The 21,252-nt window shown below is 40.0% G+C and overlaps 2 protein-coding genes across 2 annotated transcripts in view; both read left to right on the top strand.

Annotated features, from left to right (window-relative positions):
• Positions 1-1,035: 1,035 nt before the first annotated feature.
• cnrip1b (cannabinoid receptor interacting protein 1b) lies at positions 1,036-4,318 on the top strand. The gene is made up of 3 exons (XM_034898901.1): positions 1,036-1,383; positions 2,840-2,984; positions 4,044-4,318. Exons 1-3 carry the CDS (start codon positions 1,205-1,207, stop codon positions 4,206-4,208), a joined length of 489 nt encoding a protein of 162 aa, XP_034754792.1. The 5' UTR covers positions 1,036-1,204; the 3' UTR covers positions 4,209-4,318.
• Positions 4,319-7,078: 2,760 nt separating this feature from the next.
• The window catches only part of ppp3r1a (protein phosphatase 3, regulatory subunit B, alpha a), a 22,934-nt gene continuing 8,760 nt past the window's right edge, over positions 7,079-21,252 (top strand). Inside the window, exons 1-2 of the mRNA XM_034897649.1 lie at positions 7,079-7,369; positions 18,393-18,432. Coding sequence (XP_034753540.1) covers positions 7,367-7,369; positions 18,393-18,432 — 43 coding nt within the window. The 5' untranslated portion in view covers positions 7,079-7,366. The remainder of the gene's footprint in view (positions 7,370-18,392; positions 18,433-21,252) is intronic.

The raw sequence follows: 21,252 nt of genomic DNA, 5'->3' as shown, positions 1-21,252 counted from the left end.
CTTTACCTCAACATAAAGCCCACGTATGTCTCCACACCCTACCTCATGCATTGAAACACTTAATAGCAAAACAAGCACAGCTGCAAAAAAACCGTTAGGCTTTAGCGGAAATGCTAACCTCTCCTCGCTGCCTCAGGAATGGATTGGACACTTGATGTCACTCGACAGTCATTTCCCGGAGCAGGGTAGGCTAATGGTTAGTTTGAGAGGGATAAGAGCCTCTCTTAAACTAACTATTAGCCTACCCTGCCTGCAAGAGAATCGTGCACCGTAAACTCTGGGATTTATAGGCCTACTTCAGCTCCTTGTATGAGGTTGGTTAGCAGGCTCATCCAGCAATAGCCTAATAAGGTGCTATGTAGAGTGGGCTAGGCTGATTGCTGATTGGATGCTGTATTATTATATAATTCATGTTTCATCAATAAGAACATATAAGTATATAAAATAATTATTATATATTTAATTTTTGGGAGCCTATTTACATCACCCAACAAAAAGAATAAATAACTTTTTCAATTCAAAGAAGTAGCCTATATAGCTAGGCTACCTTTTGAAGAACAACACAAATTTATTTATTTTTAAATCTGAGTGGAAATGTAATCGGCATCTGTGTTCGGTTAGTCGCTTTATAGCCTACGCTTTGCCAGACCTTTCTTCACAGCGCTGCAAAGAAGGTTTTGGGGTTGCAGGCCTGTCAATGCTGTAGCCTACACATGGTCTAGGCCTACTGTTGTATGTTTGTTGAATTAGGCCACTGCTTTTACGTTCATTTTTAGGCTATATTTTTTTGTTCAACCATAGTGTTTCCATCCCAGCCCCAGTCCTCGTGATCCACTAAAGTAGCCTAATCCACAACCTTAATCGGCAGAATCCCAGCACTGTAGAACGATAGAGGTGAACTAACACTTTAATTATAGACTAATTAAGAATTCTAAAGGGGAGTAAACAGTGGGTGGTGGAGAGAGAGACAGAGAGAGAGAGCGAGAGAGAGAGAGAGAGAGAGAGAGAGAGAGAGAGAGAGAGAGAGCGCATTGGTTGGGATTAGGCATTTCCTACACAGGATTACAACGTGCAGAAGCACAATTCCCTGCGCTGTGCGCTCTGTATGGATTTATTCTCTACACGGCCTTTCTACGTCTACCTGAGCTGATCGACACTAAACACCATCAATCCCACTGACCCTGGTGATAAACTATATGGAAACATGGCCAACGTCCCTCAACTCGTCAAAATTGGCATTTCCTTGAAGATGCTTCCCAACAACTCGGCGGTGCACTTCAAGTCCGACGGCGCCAGGTTTGGACAGACCCGGACCATCAAGCTGCTGACCGGGTCCAAATACAAAATCGAGGTGGTTATTAAACCAGGAGCGGTCGAAGCCACGTAGGTAGCCCTTCGATTAATGTGGATTATCCTGACCAGGTCATGAAGCAGACTGCTACGTTAAATCTATTGATTCTAAATAAATAAAACAAAATATCACGGCGAGCCCCTTATTTTCATGCAACACATTTACACATTTCCCATATGGCAGAGCAAATGGACATAGCCTAGCTATGGAGCCTTCCAAATAGGCCTAATGGAGATTTTGCTGTGTGAATGTGGTCGTGGCGTTTTATAGGCTACGCCGCCTTTAATGTTCCAATATTCCTTTTGGTAGACTGATGATTGGATTATTACTTGGATTATAGTAGTGGTAGCCTATTACCCTATAGCCAACTACGGGATAATTTTGTACACATCTTCTGTAAAATGTTTCATCAGTTGTTTCGGTAGGCCTATATTTACATTACAAAATTAATTGGTCTGCTTTATTCATTGCCTAAACGAACACTGTAGTTTTCCCTCTTGATAACACAGAGGGGCTCTTGAGGCTACACATGAATTGAAATTTAAATGATTGATGGTAAATTAAAGAATCAAGGATGAGGCTCGTAATTCCTGGCGTGCAATGATAGTGATGACCTGAACAGAAGGCAAATTCAGATTTTAAGGATGCATTCGGAGACAGTAGGATATTTGGTGAGTTGCGAGTCTACCGCAAATGAAGTAGCCTAGAGGTTTTCAAGATTTCCCACCTGCAGAAAAAAACGTCACTAGCAAATGTCCCTTAACAGTTTATTCAACGTATCAATCTAAAATATCCTGTGATATTATGTGTGACTAAAAGTCCTGTACAAGTCCTTTTTTTCCAAGTGTAGCATTCAAAGGTCCGATTTCACGAAAAGTACATGAAGGCAACATAAACCCCAATTGGCTGCAGTCAAATCCGACACAGATTAGTAGGTCTCCAGGGTTGGGTTTTGTGTCACAACCCTCTTGTGATTTTCCTATAGTTCATGATTATGTAATGTCTGATTGTACTTCCATATCCAAATAAGGATTAGTGTTGAACATCTAAATATCAAGCTGTGAAACATGTCTGAATGAGCACCCGATGTAAAAATAGGTCACACGTGATGATGCATAGGAGATGTATTTAATGTGGGTCATGCTCATGAAACACAGCTGCATACTTATGCTCTTTCACCAAATTTGTCAACATGATATCTGGAGCAAAATATGCATCAGTGAGCACACAGCATCAGTTCAGTTTTTCACAGATAAAGATATTTGGTTATATAATATAATTAGTGCCTTTCTAAATGGCATGTGTAATTTCTAATACATATAATCAATCAAATATTTGGATACATCTTGTCTTGTTTTATTAACACGTGGTATGTGTTATCAATGTAACATCCTTTCATCCATGCTATGGCCTTTTGTGGACTTGCATGAACCTTTTATTTTTAAGAATGTTCTTTGACTAGTCTGTTGTGTCGGGGTCTGTCTGCAGCTCGATGAGTGTTGGTGCCGTGACCTTTCCCCTGGAGCAACAGTCTAAAGACCCGCAGTCAGTGGTCTACACTGGCCAATACGACACAGAAGGGGTGGAGCACACCAAGAGTGGAGAGAGGCAACCAGTTCAAATCAACATACAGGTATGGATGTACTGTACACAGTGCAGAGAACTAACTTTACGTCTGGAGGCAGAAGCAGAAGCAATCCAACATTCAAAAGTCATTTTATAGCCAGGAAGTGTTCAGGATTTTTTGGTTAATGTATTTCTTTTACAGTATTTTCTCAAAGTCAAAAGCAAACAAGCATGGTTTTCAGGGGAGAATAAAAACTGAAACAATGACAGAACACATCTAAAAGGAATCTTTTCCATGATCCAACATACTGCTGACACCATCAACCAACCAAAGATATATTTAAATTTAGCTTGTCGGTAACTCCAACTTTTGAATTCTCAGTTCCACTGATTCCCACAAGGTTAAATGATAAAGTTGGAAATTATTCTTATTATATTATTAAGTTTTGAGAGACAACCTAAATTCTTCCACAACTGTGTCTTGGCCTGTTCTAGATCAAAGACTGAATAGTTGTAATGTAGTTCACAAGGGGCACAGATACCAACAGCTCTGATACACAAACACACGCCACTGTCAAACCACACAGTTCTACCCATCTTTACAAGATGTGTATTTCCATTTGGTTTAAACACAGACCACAACATGAGTTCCAGGTGTTCACTGTACAAATCCCTTCCACTAGCTGCAATACACAGATGCTCGGAGGAAGCAGCTGTTGTAGTGTCTGGTGATGAAAGCACTGTTGTCTGAGGTACAGTAAATGTTGTAATATATATGTTTTTAGCGTCTTTTTTAAGAGTTCTTCTTAGGAGAAAGAGAGCAGGACTACAAGTTCAAACACAATGTAAAATACATTCTTACATACATAATTTGATCTGGTTAACATGATGTGCATGTATCCTACCCATATGTCCAGTTTACACCCCTTGGCGTGTGTGCGTGTGTTTGTGTGTGTGCGTGTGCGTGTGCGTGTGTGTGTGTGTGTTTATCTGTCCAGTCAGTATGCTTCCTCTTCATTTCACCTTCACATGATTTTTCAAATGATGATATGGCGTCTGTCTACAAGGGATTTTTATGGGCGTGTGTATTCCCATCTGTCCATTCATGTACTCGTTTCTCCTTCAGTTCACAGAGGCCGGGTTGTTTGAAACGGTGTGGCAGGTGAAGTACTACAACTACAACAAAAGGGACCACTGCCAGTGGGGAAACAGCTTCAACAGCATCGAGTATGAGTGCAAACCCAACGACACGCGCACACTCATGTGGGTCAACAAGGAGATGTTTGTCTGATGGAGGAACATCTGGAAATATTCAGTGTGTACTGATGTTTCTATTAGTCTATTGCTTCCTGCTGCTAAAAGGAAGCATGTGAATCTAGAACAGATACACACTCTACCTTACTGCTTCATTGTAGTCTTTCGATCTTTCCATTATTAGAAAATATAAAGGTTTATTCTCTGTATGAAAAGAAAATGCAACCCTTTTGTGCCGTAAAATAGTGATCATATTTACTGCAAAATCGGATCCTATGGCAGAACATTTCAAATGCAGTGATATTGCCAGTCTTTGGTTATACAAATGTGTCAAAATGAATTTGGTACATTTATTTACTGTATATATTTTTAAGATTAAAACGAAATGTACAACCTACATTTTTGATTACATTATGCAGATTAACTTATGTTTTGAGAGAAATATTTGTAATGTACCATTTCGTTGTGGCATGTGGTAAACCTCAAGTGTGTGTTAAGTGAATGTGTATGTACAGTACCGTATGTGTGCGTGCACATGTGCCTGTGTGTTTAGTTACAGTATGTGTTTTACAGATGTTTTTGTTTTTTTGAAGCTATTTCTACATGTTTCATTCCAAAATGACTTTCCAATATTTCCACAAATTCACGTTTTTTTTTTTTTTTTTAACTATTACTAAGTTCAACCAAGTGAAGTGCCCTTGAATTAACATTTTAATGGTATTGGCCCTGAACAGAATATTCCTTTTGGTACTCGTATGGGAGCTTTCCACGACATCATCACTGTCTAATGTTGAAAATAGAGCAGAAAAGAGCAGGGCAATGTGGCCAGAGAAAAGCCCTCCACATAGTAAAAGAATACTTAAAATAAAGGAATTTAGTTTATTATTTTTATTACAGGCATTTTCTATCAGCTACTCTAAAAAGCAGTAACTTGTACAGTACAAGGAAAACAACTCTAGTACTCTAAACCTATTGTGCTGCTACGTTTAGTTAGAAAGACTTTCACCTTGTAGCCGATCCTCACAAAACCGAACCAAATCCTACTACTGGGGAGATATCACTTCTTTTTAACTGAATAGTCCTGCTGATGTTGTTGCTGCCACCTCCAAACCTATTTATAGTTAAACTTGACTCGCTTGAGACGTAGCGGTGCATTTTGATGCCAACCAATCATAGGCAAGATGGACTATGTCCTTTGTCTGAAAGAGTTACAAGGTGATGCAGTAGCCCACAAAACATTACCCTGGTAATTTGATGAAATCGTTCAGCTCTTGAAAGTGTACAGGTCAGCTACTCTGTGAGTATCTATGTGCTACTGTTATCCAGAAAGAAGAGAAGAAGAATACGTCTAGCTTGTCAAAAGGCTGCTTCAGCCCTTCTCCTTTTACAATGACACTGCAGTAAACCTCCTCTGCATCAGCACCTCTAAACCATGATTTTTTGAGGGTTTTACAATGAAACTCTCTGTGTAGCTGTGTGTATGTGTATTGTTTTGTAGTACCATTTTGTGTACAGTATAATTCAGTATTGGATGTTGGAATTTTGTATGTAGGTGGAGTTGTGCCCCCTATTATGTTTGTTTTCTCTACCTCTTCTGAAAGACATAGTCAGGAATATGAACTATATTTTATTAAATTCTGCAACATTCTAAACATAAATTGTTAATGACACATTTTAAAACCATTTTTCTATTGCTAGTCGTAACTTTTATTTTTTTAAATAGTATTTTTGTACAGTGAATCTTTAAAATGTTTTCCTATTGTGTGTATGTTGGTAGAAAGAAACTGTTAAATAGTTTAATTATTGAATTGACCTATGCAAAAAATCAGAGGAACAAAGAAACAATGAAATTGTGCAATATAGTTGTGGGATTTACACATTATTCTTACATTTTTGTGAAAGTGTTGTTTGTTTGTTTATGTTCTTAATAGTAAAATGGAAAATCTTTTTTGGCAAATGTATTCATTTAAGTAATTTATACTAAACTTACTTTGACATTAGGTTTATTATCAGACAGACGAGTATTGACAACTCAAGTAGCCAGTCGCCTACTGTAAGTCACTATTATTATAGACCTGGCAGTAGTTCCGTAAGGATTGGTTTGGAAACCGGCGAATCGCTGGGTCAAGTCCCTCTACGGAGTGTGGACTGGTAGCTGGAGAAAAGCCAGTTTAACTACTGGGCACTGCCAAGGTGCTCTTGAGAAAGGCACCAAACCCATCATATATCAATGCTTACTTGATAGAACATCTGCTATACGCTGCAGTAATAAAAAATCACTTTTTCTTACACCACATAATTATAATACAACATGCAATACACACTACTGCTGCAACTACAAGTGCTTACTCACTACAACTACTACTCATAATATAGTCTACTATAACAGTATGAGTAGTAGTTTCTGCTCCAGTACAGTTTCCTCAGGAAATGTACAATATCGGCTTTTGTAATGTTCACAAAGCTTAGTATGAGTTTAGTGCCTGTCCATTCGGAAGTCGTTACTTTTGATGAACTGATTCAATGGCATAGGGATGACATAAATGAAGTTAATCTGGCAGTTGTATTAATTGACGTTTGAGGTGCATAGCCAGAATTATATTATGTGAAAGGGCCAGAGTGGAGATGGGTCCAGCTGTGGCCTGTTACCGCCCACGCCACGCCCACCAAACATTACGTCACTCATACCACGACCCCGCGGTGGCCGCAGCTGGACCTTATCTTTCCTTAACTGTCTATGGACCTTATTGTCCGGGGACTTCCTTCAGTACCTACAACCATACCGCCGGTGGGGGGAGCCCACGCACAAACCTGTTCAGAATGTGAAGATATAAATAAATAAACATAACCTGTAGTTCCCGGATGTCCAGTACTGCTAGCTGCACCTCCCCCCTTTGCCTCTTCTCTCCTCCCCTTCGCCACCGCCTGCTTGTCAGACCAAGCCTCCTTCGCTTACTGTCCCCTCCCAGCGGGTCTCCCTCCCTTTCCCACTGCAGTGTAACCCTCGGTAAAGGGGAGAGAAGGAGAAGAGAGTCTGAAGCTGGGTGGAAAGCCAGGGCGAGACCAAAGAGAGTACCACAACAATATATCTTTTTGTTATTTCTCGCCACAACTCGGCGGCATTACCGACTCCCCCTCCCCTGTTGTACTTCTTCTTCACTCACATCGCCTGGATTTCATCATTCGACCTGCAAGATGGTAAGCAGCAACTGCTCTTAATTTCACCCTCCGCCGACTTGTAAACACACCAATGGACAGGCCTGTGTCCGTTAATGTGGCTTTCTGACAGCTTGTTTTATGTTTCGTGGTGAGCCCTTTGCTTTAAGTTAACAGTCGACAACGTAGGGCGCCAGGAAACGCTTTTCTCACCTACTTTCGGGTCCCTTTCGCGCTCTCTGTGCCCCGGGGATGACAGTAGGCTATAGCCCAAAGCCCGTGGCCCAGATATTTCTTATCCCTTCTCGGGTTAGCCTACACTCTTATTAGCAACGAGGCCTGTGCAAATTAGTTTTCGTGACAAAAATACACGCTCATTAGGCCTCGGTTGGCGACTAATTGTGGCCCGTTTTACACAACAGGCATGTAAATGCAACTCAAGTTAGGTTAGGTCTTTGCACTCGTGCTCGCAGTGCTTCAAACTTGAATTTCTATTTATCTCATGTTTTCTAGGTAGCATGGCGCTGTGTTGATAGTTGCAACATTGTTTTATTTGAGCTCATAAGCTTTAAAAAAAAAAATAGACTGAGGCAACTTTTGCATCTATATACAGCAATTCTACAGGAGGCTGCCATAGCAGGCCACAGTGCTGTCCTAATTGTCCAATTCTTTTGACTGGTATTGCATATATGGAATATAGCGTACCATATAGGCTACTATGCCTGCATGCGGGTTAGTTGCCTAGTAACCATAGGCATCCATTTAGTAACCAATAGGCGTGTACCTGACTGGGCAGGAGTGTCGAGTCCTTGATCCATATTCAACCGAAGTGAGGATCAAAGTTGACATGTAGTCAGTAACTAATTGCAAGGGCGTGTCTAGGAATTGTGGGCTTTTTGCACAAGATTTGAACCCCGCCTTGTCCATCCTTCCACTGTCTTCTCACACCTACAATTTCTTTCCATCCAAGATCAAACACAACTCCACACTCAATTTTCTAGTCAGTTAGTGATGTTGTTGCACAAAATTGGCAACAGCCACTTGTTCACTATCTATCCAGAGGATTCTGGACACGGTTGTTGTCTGGACAGAAAGAAGAAGAAATATTGGGTTGCTCAGACCTGTTATCTACTGGTTGATTCAAATGTCTGTTACTAATGACACAGGCTAAAGAGCTGCAAGTCTACAAACCATAGACCGATATATCAGCAAGGCTATTGTGAAAGCTGACATTAGCTTACTGCACATATATAAATATTTGTGTAGCAGCTGATAAGTAACAATACATGGCAAAGATAAGTTTGACAACAGTGTCACCATTAGTTTGTTTACCAGCGAACAGTCAAAAGTTTTTTTTACTCCATCTGTTAAATGCTTTGCAAGACATCCAGTATTTTAGTGTAAGAACAAATATCAACAAAATCAGCAATATTTTCAGAACACTTCTCCTAAAAGAGTTGGGGTTTACATTTACACTTTCTCTCTCAATGTGTAACATTTGGATTTGCTTAGTTAGGAATGATGCCAGCACAATAAGTGCAAACTCCCTTGGGGCCTGTTCTAAGAATCAGATTTACAGAGATATCTGGAGACACTCTGAGTAAAACCTCAAATCTGGAGTACTGACTGACGTTTAAAAGATCTGTTCTGCAAAACCAGGTAGCAGTAAACTGCATTTTCGGTTTGATGACTGCCATATGAAGTAGCTATTAGGAGCTCATGCATTGTCATTCAAGGTTATCAGGTTATAATCTCCACATTATGGTGAAAATACAAAGGAACGCATACACCACACACAAGAGCCAGAAAATCCGGGATGAATCAGCGGATATATCGGCATATCATATATAATATTCGTATCGGTATCAGCCTGTACTTGTTACATTTGCCCTGCAGCCGTCTCAACTCTGCCAGAGGTTACAAACTTGGGTCATGCATGTCGTACAGATAGTGTGCCAACTTATGTCCTGTCAAAATGTATTCTTCTCAGCTGCTGAGGGAGGTTGGGGGCAGGGACACACAGTTGCTTAAGCATATAGTGGAATGAACTGATGCAAAGAGAACCATATGCTGCCTAGCAATGAAGCACCACCCACATAAGGATTGAGCCGGAGCTAATGTAAAAGAGATAAAAACCACAGCGGACCACCAGCAGAGGTGAGGATCAACACTACGAGATCCACACTGCACTCCCAACCAGCCCACTCAATCTGGATATATTCTCCACACTGGCCATTGCAGTGATGCAGTGCTTTGCTTGCACTGGGTCCAGCAGTCACCTCTTGTCAATAAACATCTATTTGTCTGGTGTTTCAGCCTCTGCAACAAGTTTAAAGTAACGTTCAAATGGCATGTCAAGGGTAGCTTGCCTACCCTTGACTTGCTGTAGTTACTGACTTGAACACGATGTTTAGTGGATTTAATGCATGGAAGACTGTTCTGTAGTGCTCAAATGTGGAAAAGGTCAACATTGATGCATACATGCAGTAAATTCTAGCCACTGACATTGGTGTAGGAGGAGGTGAAGGCGATTTAAAAAGCTGGTTTGAGTTTTGTATTAGTTAGAGTTCTCTACCTGAGCTGGTCAAGGTGATAAATACATCCCCTGTGGACAGAAAGCAGAGTATGTTTTTGACAAATTAAAATCCCCCAAATAAATGATTTTCTATTTCTGCCTCATGACCACTCAAGGCATCAAATGTGCTGCATGTAAATAACCTTTGAAAATGAAATTGTGCACACTATCAGTGGTATTAGAGCTGGACAATATTAGAGATATTACAATACCAATACCAGTATCGGTATCTCCTCCAATACTGCCTAAAACCCTAGCATTTCAGGAAGTACTGGAGTTAATGCACTAATCTAATACCTGAACCTGAAGAAAATCTACTTTAAAGTAGTTTATTTATGTTCTTTTTCTGTTATAACTGTCTGAAAAACTAGATAATAAAAGAACGTTCCGTGGCATTCATTGTTTGAGAGTTTAACCTTAGCCAGACCAACAACAAAATCACATCACATCCATACATACAGGGATAGTGGTATACAGCTGTTAAAACAAAAAGAATATAAAAGATATGACATACTGGGATTGGATCAGTACTTGGCCTCTGTTAATACTCAAGTTCAGGTATCAGAATCGGTATTGGGAATAAAAAAACGGTTTTGGACCATCTTTAGGCAATATGTCAACGTCGTGATATAAGAGTAGATATCGTCTTAGGTTTTGGATATCGTTATATTGTTATATGACATAAGTGTTGTCTTTTTCTGGTTTTAAAGGCTGCATTACAGTAAAGTGATCTAGCTTTTCTATCATTTGCTTTTTTTCCACAATACTGATGATTATTTATCTAACATTTAAGTGTAAAGATATTTTTGTTAAAGCACCAATTGTCAACGCTAGAGTATCGCCGCAATATCAATATTGAGGTATTTGGTCAAGAATATCGTGATATCTGATTTTCTTCCGGTCGTCCAGCCCTAAGTGGAAGAAATGGAAACAACATTATGGGGCACTGATAGCCTTTGTCTGCAATGTCTTACACATCATGAAACAATTCACCTGCAGCCAACCATAAGCTATTGCTGGTTGAAGGGGTGACTGTGGCCAGTAGGAAACAGTTGCCAAACTTCAGTGCCCAGCATCAAGTAGGCTAACCCATTTACAGAAAGTAAAAGTCACGACATTTTAATTTAATAGTATGTTGAAAAACTGTTAAATATTTGTATTGTTGTCATACTGCTACATAAAGTGATTTAAAAAAAAGAAGGGATTTTTACGTTGTGTTCCTAATTTGACACCTTGGCTGTAATAGACGAGTATTGATCCTTTGAGGCTACTATGTAAGTTCATTCACCTACAGCTGTAACACTTTCAGTTGCAGCCTCAAATGGTATAGACAATCCACTGATTATTGTTTGACATGTGCTTTCCCTTAGCGCTGACATCACTGTGCTCTCTCTGCCGGGCCAATGGTGTGTTGCTGCATTAGGCGATGTGTCCCTGCACTGGTTACATTAAGTTGAATTGGGGAACAATTTGGTATCATGTTGTGAAATAAAGCTAAGAATTAGTAAATACAGTATAGCTTTATCGAAACAAGGTTAATGCATAGGAAGATGTAGGCATTGTTAGTTTACATAGCATTATGAGGCCTCTAAAAACCTTTTATATGTAAACCTAAATTAGGGCTAGAAATGGCTAAGAGGATTAGCACTGCCAGAGTTCCTTCAGGCAGCTATGGTTTTGGTAATTATTTTCAAATTTGCACTTGACTCCTGAATCTGGCACAGATCCTTGACACACATACATTCACACAGAAGTGTACACCTATCAACACAGAAGCAAGGATATGTACAAACACAGCTACCCTGGCAATATTGCAAAACAACAATTACAGGTGAGAGTTACTGAATGTCTGCGCAAAGAGACAGATGACTGTACACTTGTAACAATTCATTTTCATTCTTACACATATCTTCCATGGCTTTGTGTCTATGTTATAGAGTACTTAGTTATAGTGATACAGCTTCAGCTGGCTATTAGCCCGGGTTTGCTTGCTGTACAAAGTTGGGCTGAAAATGGAGGGGTAAACTCTATTTAAAGAACGATCTCAAAGCACAGATCAGCTCTAGAATCTGCTGTGACTTTGGAGGGTTTAGTATGTCCATCGTAAAGCTCTGCCGTATGGCAAGCCTGATACTTGCACACACATTTGTGTGGAGAAGGGAGACTTGTGATTCCTGACTTATCAAGCGAGCACATGGGAGAAACAGCACACACAACACACCTTTTCACAAAAAATGCATAATTAACATGCATTCTGTGGAAAAGTAACTTAAAAATGCTAAACACACAGATGTTTTAGTTGATTCCCCATATATTGAGCATAATAAATGTGCACTTGATGGCATTTAAACAACATTACTGCTGCTGTGATTTCAGTCTGACTTTGGATACTGAACCGCAGGACTACTGCAGCCTCCAGCAGATGTTTAAACATGACCTGCCTAGTGCTCTCTCCACCAAAAGTATCAACACAGCAAGCAGCTAAATGAGGCATTTTGTCTAAAGACGTCTATAAGGTGCTTCCTATTTAAAGTGAGAATAGTTTTGATAGACATTGGCTTACATACAATCATAAGACACACTCACACTCACTGGTTTTGTTCAGCAGATAAAGTCTGACAAACATACACATTTGACTTATTGTCATTGACACAGGAAAAAGAAAACAAAATGAATGGGTGAAGTGGGCAAATGTACAGTTGCCCGAAAAGTTAGCTAAACAGGCTCTTTATCAGAAGGTTGCTTGTCCTATCAACACATTTGGCATGGGAAGTCAATGGATAGCGCTTGCTGCTGCCTCATGCTACTGCTGTGCCCTTCGCTAAAGCACTAGACCCCCAAACTGCAGATAAGCCAGCCTCCGTAACTATCTGAGCGCTATCGTTTTCCTTCCCAGTCTATCAGTTATGTAGCCTACATAACCTTTCTGTCCTCATATGACTAATGTCACCCATAGTAGAAATGCTATACATCCCAGTAGATTATTTGTGTCGCGTTATGATTTTATCCACTCTGCAGCTTTCTTTATAACATTGGTGATGCAGAGCATTTTAGTAAAGCCACTGTAGCACATTATAGACGTCTTTAGACAAAATGCCTCATTTAGCGGCTTGGTGTATTGATACTTTAGGTGGAGAGGGCAATAGGCAGGTCATGTTTAAACATCTGCTGGATGCTGGGTAGTGCTGGTTAATATATCGATGTATTGATATCGAGATATGAGACTAGATATCGTCTTAGATTTAGGATATATCCTAATAGAGGAAGTGTTGTCTTTTCCTGGTTTTACAGGCTACATTACAGTAAAGTGATGTAATTTTCTGAACTTAACAGACTCTTCTAGCTGTTCTATTATTAACCTTTACCCACTAAGTCAATAAATCATTTCTGCAAAAAAAATTCTATATCGCCCAGCCCTATGCTGCAGTAGTCTTGCTATTCAGTATCCAAAGTAAGAGTGAAATCACAGCAGCAGCAGTGTGTGATAAAATATCATCAAGTGCACATTTTGTTATGCTCAATAGATGCACATGGGGAATCAACTAAAACATCTGTGTGTCTTGCATGTTTAAGAACTGCCAAAGATGCCTCAGACAAGCCCCTGAGTCTGCAGCCATATGTACTGTACTGCCCAGTTTTAATGTTATGACTGGGTCTATAATTAGCTGTGTTTTTGGGGTTGGCCTTAGCCTTGCTGCTAAACCACTAGCGGCAATGCTTGACTCATTATTTAAAGCGTGTTTTGTGTGCTGAGCCCTAATTGATTCTGAATGAAGCCTGCATTATTGATGAGCCAACATGAGTCTCTTTCTGCACTCTATTTCTCTCTGTACATGCAAGATGCTTTTTCACTTTGTTCCCTTCCTTTTCTGTGTTTTTATAATCATCCCGGATAAGCTTCATGCATTTATGTAAAGGGACTGCTCAATAAGCGCCAACAAGAGTTACTCTTCCTGACCCAACGTTAACCGCACCAGTTACCTAAGGCAGGCCTTAGTTAGTAAACCTGTAATCCTAAACACCAAATCTGCTTTGCTGTAAGTCTTTTTACCTCCAGGGCCCTATTGCTAGCACTTAAACCACAATGGACATCACAGATGTAGCTGAGAGTGAGCCCACCCAGCATTTACCCACCATTTTGTTTAGGTGTTTTTTTTTCACCTTTGTAAGCCATGATACATTTATCATAATATTTCACCAATAAGGTATCAGTGTGTCAATACTGAAATCAAACGTTTTGAAATGCTTTGAAACCATTCATTAGAATGCAAATATACTTTCTATTTTCCTCTCTTCAAAAACAGATTAGCCTACCTGTTCTTTTGAGAAAATACATTTGTATGAGTTACAACTCCCAGTTGGTTCTTTGTTTGTCATAGTAAGTTATTGCAATTGGTTTATTTTAATCTTATTCAAACGCATGACTAGCTTATGTTGAGTTTTGTCAGTAGTGACAAATCAACTTGCTCTGTAGACCACCCACTGACTACAGAAGAAAGCACTTGCAGTCCTTCTTCAACACTACCCGGGGTCCTTTTCAGAAAGCAGGTCTAGTGAAAACTTTGAGGCCCAGATTATGGATATCATTTTATGGTAATATGACATAAGTGTTGTCTTTTCCTGGTTTTAAAGGCTGCATCACAGTAAAGTGATTTTATTTTTTAAACTTACCAAACTGTGGTAACTGTTCTATTATTTGCCTTTTCCCACTTAGTCATTATATCTACATTACTGATGATTATTTATCAAAAAAATCATGTAAGTAAATATTGTGTAAAAGCACCAATAGTCAACACTCCAATATCATTGCTGTATTTGGTCAAAAATATTGTGACATTGGATTTTCTCCATATCACCCAGCTCTACCTTTTCTACAAAACATAAACAAAAAACTATTCTTACTTTAAATAGGAAGCACATTATAGACGTCTTTAGACAAAATGCCTCATTTAGCTGCTTGCTGTATTAATACTTTTGGTGGAGAGAGCACCAGGCAGGTAATGTTTAAACATCTGCTGGAGGCTGCAGTAGTCTTGCTGTTCAGTATCCAAAGTAAGACTGAAATCACAGCAGCAGTAATGTGTGATCTAATGCCATCAAGTGTGTGGACATGTGTTGTGATAATTAAACAAACAATCTATCAACGTTGAAATAAAAGCCTCTTATTTACGAGACCGGTCTGAGAGACCTTACCTCTATATTACAGCCGGGGCTCCGAGCGTTACTGTCCGCTAGCTGGCTGTCACTGTTGCGTCACTTTATGGAGCATCTCAACTCTGAAAACTTTGGAGCAAATTGTCAATTCGACATCAATTTTCGTAAGACTGCCTGTATTGGAAATTTACACAGTACATTTCTTGCCTAAAACATTTTCAATAGTGAATTTAGTAATGAAGTAGATGATAGTAGTTTGAAATTGGAAAATTGTCTTGTTGTTGCTGGTCTGGAAACACAACACTCGTTGATGCCAAAATTAATATTGGAAATTAATATTGGGATGCGGTTGCTGCCATGTTCCTACAAGTTACCAACCAATGCATCCTCTGTAAAATGGGTCAAGAACATTTCTGGTAATCTTAACTGTTCTCTGTGAAATGCAGCCTTGTGTTTTGGGACAGTACTTTGGCATTATGAGATTAAATTAATAGTTTAAATGAATTTAGACGCACATTGTTTGTTTAACCCGGTCTGTTTTTGTTGTCATTCAAATTCTTTTGGACAACTGCATCGACATGAGTCCCATGTCTACCTTAAGGTAATTACTGGGAATTGGACTGTATTTAAATAAAACTTTTCGTCTTTACGACTACGCAAACCGCTTTTTTCATATCATACCATTCAACATTAACACACTGTGGCCGAGGCTGCCATACAAGTTGCCACCTGCTCATCAGATAAACATTTACAAACGCTGCCGCATGGGGCGCAATTCAGATTTCAGTGTCTTGCGCAAGGACTCTCCGACATGGGACTGCAGGGCCAGGGATCAAACCACCAACCTTCCACAGCTGCTGGTGCTGTTCATTTGTGATTAGCTTTGACACGTAAAATCAAACAGATTTTCCCAATTTGTCTGCTTATTAACTATTTCATGTGCATGACTCCAAGTGTTCTTTTTACCGTTTCTGAATGTGTGATGGAAGGTTCAGTTGCATTACTATGGTACCTTGTTGCCATGCCAAAAAAAGTCAACAGTTAATCAATATTAGTTTTCTTTAGTCCTGACCTGGTTTTCTTTGGTGACCAGGAGAACCCAAATAAAAGTGTGAACAACAACCTAAGTCTCATGTGGTGGAGTGAGGGTGTGTTGAGAGTCTGTCCTTGAATGTGAGAACACTTGTTCAAGGTCTGGTGTCCTTTAGCAAGTCACTGTTTCTCTACCGCTGTAGTAGAGCGCGCTCTGTGTAGTGGAGCAAACAAAAGGACTTTTCCCTGCAGTGATCAATAAAGTATTACATTGTCACTATTACCCTCTGAGCCACACAGGTAATGGGACACCCAACCTCAGTAATGCTGGAGTCATGCACTACACTCTGAGCTACACTGGAATTCCATCCCTTAAACTGGCAATGCAACAGTCAACTTGTTGTTCCACAGAGACAAAACATGACATGTATATGTCAAATTCTGGTCACTGCATTAGCGGCTGACTCCGCTCTGCCTGACAGGGTGTCAAATGCTAAGTCGCTCTCCTGGCTAATCCTGTGTCACCTCTTTCTCCTCACTGCTCTTAAAATACCACAACCTCTCTGAGGTAAGTCTGCTGTTATATGGCAGCCTGGCAATAAACAAGTAGATGACATAACTAGCTTTTTTCAACCTGTTTAGTGTGCAAAGTGTATCTGTCACTGCCAGCTAAAGACAAAAGTAGCACTTATCTAATATAATGTGTTACAAATATTTTGTTGATCTTCTTTGCATATTTCTTTAGTTTAACAACGGTAGCAAAGTTGTTTTTGTTGCATTCAAACTGGCAAACTGTTTTTTTGTACTATATACACATTTGTAAAGAAAGGTTATAATGTAAAAATTCTTTCAGGCTGCAGCTTAACTTCATTTCTGTTTGCTGTTATTGTCAAATATCACAATCCATCCATTGAACTCACAAAATCAAACATTCGCTCTAGTTTGTTTGGGTTACGGAATGAGAATTCTCAGAGCATCAATAAAGACGCCTCAGACAGCATTGTTTCTACTAATTTGACATACACGATTTTTACATACAAATTCTACTCAAGGGTTTTTTAAATCCAACTTCTGTCAGTAGCTGTTATCATGGACACTATGTGTAGTGCTGTCTCAGTTTGGTGTTCCTTAATGGAGCTCTAGGACAGTTCTGGTGGATTGCTTGCTCTCTCAGCTGTAAGATCCCCATCTCGTCACCCCCACCTCTGTGCAACAGGGACTCCTCACTGGCTCCCGTGTGAGCGCTCCATCTCACTCTGCAAGCAATCAGACTTCTGCTCAGTGGACACTGCAGTGTTGGATGAAATGAGATGAGAACATCTCTACTGGCAACTGCGTGAAGGGAGGAGGGCAGTGTTGTGCTGTTGCAATTTGTGTTCCTTATTAAAGACCTTTTATAATGCTATATTCTTAATATTTCTGTTTGTGGTTTATTTACACTATCCATGTTTGCATTGACACAGTGTTATGCACATTTTAAAGTATCATTAGAAAAGCTGTATAGAAATCTTCCATATCCCGGACAGCATGAAGCTTGGCCAACAATCTCTGACATGAAACGGAACCACCAAAAACTTTCCCAATTGAACCACATTCCTTAAGACGTAAAACTACATCCAACCCATCTAGGTTAGATGTGGTTAGATTGCCAAGGTGACTTGTTCTGTTTCCGGTTCGCAACCTTTACTTCTAATCTGTTTACTGGTGGATAACAGCCATGTGTAGCCTATAGCGCTAACTTCTGATGAAGCTACGTTTCCATTGTTTTCTTTTGCTCCAAAGCAGTTGATGGAACTTCAAAAATTAGCTTAAAATTTCCTAGACAATTTCAAATAATCACAGCTTGGGATGACTGTGGCTCAGGAGGTACAGTAGAGTGGGGCATCACTTAATCACGTGATTGATCCCCATGGTTCATCCCCTGTTGTCTGCACGAGTGTCCTTGAGCAAGACTCTGCACCTCAACTTGCTTCCAATGGGCAAGCCAGCTCCATCACTAATGGTGTATGAATGTGTGTGTGAATAGGTGAATGAGAGGTAAATTGTGCAAACAGCACTCTGTCCAGTAAGGTAGAAAGGCAGTATATAACTACAGTCCATGCTCACAACTAACATACTGTCTGATTTTATTAGGCAAAATAGTTTCTTGAATACAGAAAAATGCCAGCTCTTCTTAAATAAACTCAATAGATTCAATGGGTTTTGACTGAAACTCCAAATATATTGCAAATAATTTGAGGTTTTTCCTGTACTTACGTGATGTCTACAACATTAACTGACACCTCCATTTCTCTCTTTCTTCAGGGAAATGAAGCCAGTTTCCCCCTGGAGATGTGCTCACATTGTAAGTATTTTAAATACTGGCTTGTTCCGGTTGTACAGGGCTCAGGGCTGTGTGACATGGTGCCTTTGATAAAAAAGAAAGAGTAATATCAGTTGGTTATTTTATCTATGCACTCATTGTATTTTTTTATTTTGTTTTGCATGCATTTTCATGTTGGTTTCAATGTTTGTGACATTGTGAAGATGTCATATTGGAATGCAACTCTTATGTTCTTGGTTGTGTTTACATAATGTGAGCTCCTGACCTTTCAGAAGGGGGCGGAGAACTGAGGATATGATTCCCACCCCTTCCCTACAAGATGTTACATCAACACATCCCAGCGTCTTGTGGAAAAGGTTCTTAAAAATGCAGATTTGCTCACTGCACGCTTTGTTGCGAATGGCACATCATGAGGTTGTTGGCTGAAGTGGATGCGCTGCTGCTTGTGTTTAATGAGCACTGAGACAGCGACAGGTCCCTCTGTAGTGTAGGTGTACTTCAGGGGCCATGTCGCTGTTAAGATTAAGCTCATCTCAGAACCAGAGTAGCACATTCATTATTATTTTCACGTCAGGGCAACAAGAAGAGTTGTTGATATTTTTTGTGCCACGGTTAAAAACTTGTAAGAAGCAGACCTGCTGTGAAATATGTTTATTCTCCAAACGTGAAGGCCAATTATGAGCTGTAATCTTGATTAAATAGTGCTGCAGGTAAAATGAGTTAGTGGTGTATGAGGGATAAAAGTTCTGTTAGAATTTAAAATCATGTGAATTTGTTTTTTCTGCAATTTAGAGCATTTTTTTAAATATCAAACTAAATTACTAGATCAATAGACAAACTTATGATACATTAACTTAAATGGGCATCATATACATATTGATTGCATGCATATTAGCATGTAGATACTTTATTTAAGGATGACTTTTTTTCTTCTCAGATTACACAGGATTTTGGAAAGAGTTTCATAATGGCAATGAAACATACTATTGTCTCCTAGATTTTCTTTCTGTTATTGATGTTTCGTCCCCCCCCTTTCTGTTGGTCTCTTTAGCTTTCCCCGTCTGTCTCTCTCTACCTCTACTGACTGAGCAGCTGTTCGACCCATCAAGTGCTTGGACAGGCAGTCAATGGCTGTGAACAAATTAGCTCTGCCCTGCTTGTAAAATACAGTAGATTAACCCTGCTGCAACCTCAATGCCCTCAGTAATACGTAAACCAACAACACCCACTTACCTGTACCCGCCATCAGACAATTCATATCTCTGTTTGTCAATGTCGATAAGGTCCACCACAGGCGCTTGTCTCTAATAATCCTGTGATAAAATGGATTGTGTAGTAAGGTCATTATTCGATCCTGGCAGATAAATTATCGTAACAATGGCCTACTTGTGCAAGCGTGCATTATTAGACACAAAACACACAGACTCACACCTACACACACACACACACCTCTATGAATACACATAATGGTAAAGTACATGCACGCACCCACTTTCTTTTGCCCCCCCCTTCCACACACACACACACAAAACATGCACACAACACCTTCAATGCATCAGGCTCCCACAGAGAAACACAGCAGTGAGCCTGAAACCATTGCAGGCATGTCTGTTGCCGCCCAAAATAAACGGTGAGCTACTTGGTGGAGTTCCTTGTTGCTAGGGGTATCCCAAAGGGCGGGAGACACAGCCTCTGTTGGTGGGGGGAGTTGGGGGTTTTCTGATGACGGCACGTCTATAAATATACACCATCAGTGCGCTACCCTGCTTTGTCCTCCTCAGTTTGGTCTGTACATTATCAGAGACGCCAAAGCAATCATCCTAATGCACCGAGTCCTGTAGGGCACACACTCGGCTGTATGGGAGAGAAGGTGTGTGTGTGTGTGTGTGTCTCCATCCATCCTCCACCCTCATTGGCTACGTACAGCCTCATTATGTTAATTTGCAAAGTGTCTTGTGTCACACTCATGTAATTACTGAGCTGTACATGTAACCTTCTCATGTTTACCCACCCTCACACTGTCTCTTGCAGCAGGTATCTATGCTGTTATTTGCAGTAACATGCCAGCTGAATTTTGCTCTTTGTATCACTTCCTCCACTGGTTATCTCCGTTCAGGTTTGCTGGGTTAATGCAATCATATGTCTCTATTCATGTGCGGAGTGAACTGTTTGAGGGTTGAGCGTGCTTAAGAGGACAAATGCATTCCTTTATTTTGGGAACATTCAGTTTTAAAATTGAACACCAATGGGAGAAAAAGCCAGTTGCACTTAGCTGATTTATTGTCCATATAGCTTTGCTGATGTTTAATGTTTAGCTTGAGCTAGCTGTTAACTGTGGCACCAGTCATGTTGCAGGATGAATCAGAATATTTAGTGTGCGATAAGAGATGCCGTCCATAAATAAGGTTGTTGACAGCTGGCACAAATTGGAAAAACACTGGTATTAATATTGAAATTTGCTGGCACTTGATCTAAAATTAAGCATGCATTTCCACGTTTCTTAAAATATACAGCCTAATAATTCAATTTCAGCATTGACAGACACACACACACACACACACACACACAAACACACACACACACACAACTATAAAGACAACAAGAATGGCACAAACAGTATGGATGGACTTGCAGGACAATGGACCTGAAGAAGGGCCAATTGACTAACCACTGAATTTATTTATGTTAATTGATTCATATGTGTTTGTGACAGACCTCCTGTGTGCACTCAAAAGCTGATGACCTCTACTTATGCATGAACACACACACACACACACACACACACACACATACAAACACTATGTTTGTGTGTGTGTGTGTGTGTGTATGTGTGTGTGTGTG

The sequence above is a fragment of the Etheostoma cragini genome, chromosome 17 (assembly GCF_013103735.1).
Source record: "Etheostoma cragini isolate CJK2018 chromosome 17, CSU_Ecrag_1.0, whole genome shotgun sequence".
Lineage (NCBI taxonomy): Eukaryota > Metazoa > Chordata > Actinopteri > Perciformes > Percidae > Etheostoma > Etheostoma cragini.
This window is presented reverse-complemented; position numbering and strand designations above follow the sequence as displayed.